Here is a 4,277-nt window from a genome sequence, read left to right as displayed (position 1 = left end):
AAATACTTTAATTTTTTTTTTGTTTTTAAAGCTTTTAACAAGATTTCTATTATAATATGTGTAAATATGGATATTCATATTATCCATTGAGTAACTCGTTTTACCCATTTAAAATGTGAGTCGTGTCGAATAACTTATCCATTTTTTTTTAATTCATTTTTTGATCGACTCATATTTAATTCGACTCGTTCGTTACTATTCAACTATCTTTACGTATTTTTAGAAACTTAGTGAAAAAAATAGTCAAATTAAATAAATTAACTTCCACTTTACGGCGTGAGTCTCGTTTATTTTCTTGGTATACAATTGCGTGCTCTAATATTTGATTTGTTAGCTTTATATTTTAATTTTTCTTCGGTAATATAAAAAAGTAGGGATAGTTTGGTAATCAATTTATATGGTGAAAGAGAATCCTATGAAAATTTGGTAATCAATTTATATTTTAACTTTAATTGGTTACCAATTTTATTTTTTTTCACATTTCCATTTTTTGAAGAATTAAAAAAAATGAAAAAGAAGAAAATAAAAATAGAGGAGGGATGGGCTAACTTTTCTTTGGTTACCAATTTTTTTTTTCCACATTTTCATTTTTTGAAGAATTAAAAAAAATGAAAAAGAAGAAAATAAAAATAGAGGAGGGGTGGGCAGATGCGAGGGAAGTGGTGGGGGTGATGAGTGAAAAGTAAAATTGTGCAAATGGACCCACTTATCCAAATGTCAAAAATTGAATGGAACCTCACACAATTACTGTTGGTTGGACCTTTATCATTTTAATTTTTTTTTATATTATCCATTGGATAACTCGTTTTATCCATTTAAAATGTGAGCCGAGGCGAGTAACTTATCCATTTTTATTTAACTCGTTTTTTGATCGATTCATATTCAATTCGACTCGCTCGTTTGCCACTGTGATTAATCCCGTAGTAGGTGAGTCAAGTAAAGAACTTTTAGAGCACTGTAAAGGTGGTTGCTTTATCGAATGAGAACAAATAAACAATAATTGGTGTTCTTTAAATTAACAAGTGGCAGTCATTATTATACCTACCCACTAATTATTTTTGTTTCAATTCCTCTCAATATTGACTTGATGGAAGCTTATACTGCTGTAATTTCTCTTCTTAGAACTCTTGATCAACCATATATTTCAAAACTCTTTCATGGTCACACTGCTAATGCGCTTGATTCTGTTCGTGCTACAGCTGAATATTTCCATGATGTTCTTCAAAAAGCTAGCAATAAGAGTGGTGTTGACATTGAAAAAATCAAATCTATGGAGGAAGAAATTAGAATTGTTGTTAGTGAGACAGAGGATGTTCTTGAAAGGAAAATTTCTGAAATCATCAAAGGCGACAGATGGACATTTCGAAATCTTTGGAGGAAGAAATTAGAATTGTTGCTACCAGTTGTTGAAAAAATGGATACCACAAAGAAACAAGTGATGGAGATTCTTTCTCATGATGCTGATCAAATTCTTGAATTAACTGCGGATTCCTTGATTGGCGCTTCTTCTATGAGTGATCCAATGCTGTCAGATCAGTTGAAAGATGATATCGTGCAGGGACTTGATGGTGACTTGGAGATAATAGATAAAAGATTGAGAGGACCAACGTCGTATCTAGACATTGTCACCATATCAGGTATGGGTGGCATTGGCAAAACAACACTCGCTAAAAAAACTTATGATCATCCTCCAATCAGGTATCACTTTGACATTTTTGTTTGGGTTACAATATCTCAAGAATTTCGATATAGAAATGTATTGTTAGAAGCTTTACATTGCATTTCAAAGCAAAGAGTTATTGTGAACACAAAAGATTATGATAAGATGAATGACAGTGAGTTAGCTGATCTGGTGCAAAAGAGTCTAAAGGGTCCTAGATACCTTGTTGTTGTTGATGATATTTGGAGTAGGGATGTTTGGGATAGCATATCACAAATATTTCCTAATCGCAACAATGGGAGTCGAGTCTTATTGACTACTAGGGAAACTGATGTAGCAATCTATGCAAATACTAGTAGCCATCATAAGATGAACCTCTTGGATTTAGATAACAGTTGGAAGTTACTCCGTGATAAGGTGTTTGGACTAGAACACGATCATCCTCCCGAGTTGGAAGAAATTGGAAAAAAAATAGCAGAAAAATGTCAAGGACTTCCCTTAATAATTTCAGTGATTGCAGGGCATCTCTCTAAAACGGTGCCCAAGACATTAGAAAGTTGGAAGTATGTTGCCAAAACCTTAAGTCAAATCATTGCTAGTCATCCAAATAAATGCTTAGGAGTGCTCGGTTTGAGTTACCATCACTTGCCTAATCGACTCAAACCATGCTTTCTTTCTCTGGGTGATTTCCCAGAGGATTTTCAAGTTGATACTCGGAGATTGATCCAATTATGGATCGCAGAAGGTTTCATAAGGACGTCTTCCGGAAGTCGTGAAAGCTTGGAGGAAGTGGCTGAACATTATTTGGAGGATCTTATCAGCAGGAACTTGATAATGGCTAGAAAAAAGAGATTCAATGGTGAGGTAAAAGTATGCGGAATACATGATCTGCTGCGTGAGTTCTGTTTGATAGAAGCTGAAATGACAAAGTTTATGCATGTTGTGAGAATTCCATTGTCACCAGCACAAAAGCCTAATTTTCGTCGCTTCAGTATTCAAGAGTATATTGGGGATGCTTATGAGCTCTTACCCCATGTAGCCAGATCTATCTACTGCTTTTCTTTCTTGGGTCTACCTATTGAACCCCGTATTAAGCTTCTCCCTAAATTGCCCATCTACCATCATGATCCTATAATACATGGATTTTTCTCTTGTTTCAACCATCTCAGGGTATTGGCCATCGTCCCTTGCTGCTTCGGCACATTTCCACTTGTGATTACAAAGTTATTTCATTTGAGATATCTCCAAGTTCGATGTCTTGGAAATATTCCTGAATCAATCTCAAAGCTTCTGAATTTGCAAACTCTAATTTGTGATGGTAATTCTTTAGAGATAACTTTAACTAGGAAGATATGGATGTTGAAGAACTTGAGGTATATACGTGTAGGGGGAGTCACTTATTTACCGTATCCTAGAATAGATAAGAATCTTGTGACAGGGATGCCAAATCTAGAGGAATTTTTTGGTCTTAGTTACTCTAGTTGTACAAATGAAGTCTTTTCTAGGATCCCCAATTTAAAGAGATTGATCATTCCTGCACATTTTAGCATACTAAACAATATTCTGTATCGTCCCTTCGATATGTCCAGCTTGACAAAACTTGAGACATTCAAATTTTACTGGAAAGATTATTTGGAAGACCCCATCAAGAATTTTGTTTTTCCAGAATCACTTAGAAGAGTGTCTTTAACTTGGTGTTGTAAGTTTATTTGGGAAGAGATATCATCAACTTTTATCATGTTGCCACATCTTGAAGAGCTCAAACTTAAATATTGTCGAGCCGAAGATGATGTATGGAGATTGAGTGACAAAGACATATTCAGAAGCTTGAAGTTGTTGTTACTGAGCGAGCTAAATCTTAAGGGTTGGGAAGCAAGCAGCGATAACTTCCCTAATCTAAAACGCCTTGTTCTGAAGAAATGCAAGGACCTGCAAGAAATTCCAACAGATTTTGGGGAAATTTGTACTTTGGAATCGATTGAGTTACATGATTGCAGCACTACTTCTGAGGAATCTGCCAGAAATATCGAACAAGAACAAGAGGACATGGGAAATAATATCCTTAAGGTCTACATCCATAACAGCGACAGTATCCATAACAGCGACAGTAAGTTTAATTCTCTCTGAAAAGTTCTTCGATTCTTCACATTATTTAAAACCTCGTTTTTATTAAATCATACTTCTTTGAAATTAAGATGATGACTTGTACTTTTTATCTTGCATATGCAGGGAATTGAAGCTTATTTTGAGGGATCATCTAATGCTATCTTCCGAATTCAGAACCTTGTACTTCATATTTTTGTTTTTATATTCTGATGGTTTGTTAATTTCATGTTTTAGGAATAAGCATGTTTAATACATGTATCGGCCAATTGTGTTTTTTTATTTATTTTGTAAACGGTAACTGTTGATGTACTCGTGTAACATCTATTTTGTTTTATGTGATAGTTCGAAATAAATAAGGATGTTCAATCTATTATGTATTGCCTATGGAGTATAAGAATTGCTAGTTTCGCACTTTGAATCTGTTTTCCTCTGTTCAGGTATAATACATGTTTTTCGTTGATGGACAGTGCTTTATGTGATTGATATCGATAACATTTCTCATGGATGGTAC

The 4,277-nt window shown here is 34.5% G+C and overlaps 1 protein-coding gene across 1 annotated transcript; it reads left to right on the top strand.

Moving 5' to 3' along the window:
• Positions 1-1,072: 1,072 nt before the first annotated feature.
• Positions 1,073-3,922, top strand: LOC125811356 (putative late blight resistance protein homolog R1A-10). The gene is made up of 2 exons (XM_049490859.1): positions 1,073-3,749; positions 3,890-3,922. The coding sequence occupies exons 1-2, from the start codon at positions 1,088-1,090 to the stop codon at positions 3,895-3,897; spliced, it is 2,670 nt and encodes an 889-aa protein (XP_049346816.1). The 5' UTR covers positions 1,073-1,087; the 3' UTR covers positions 3,898-3,922.
• The last annotated feature ends 355 nt before the right edge of the window (positions 3,923-4,277 follow it).

The sequence above is a fragment of the Solanum verrucosum genome, unplaced genomic scaffold (assembly GCF_900185275.1).
Source record: "Solanum verrucosum unplaced genomic scaffold, falcon-dt-bn FXZP01000585.1, whole genome shotgun sequence".
In the NCBI taxonomy this organism is placed as follows: Eukaryota; Viridiplantae; Streptophyta; class Magnoliopsida; order Solanales; family Solanaceae; genus Solanum; species Solanum verrucosum.
This window is presented reverse-complemented; position numbering and strand designations above follow the sequence as displayed.

Bases quoted from the DNA above. Each gene is read 5' to 3' on its own strand.
- LOC125811356 (XM_049490859.1), top strand. From the start codon at position 1,088: ATGGAAGCTTATACTGCTGTAATTTCTCTTCTTAGAACTCTTGATCAA.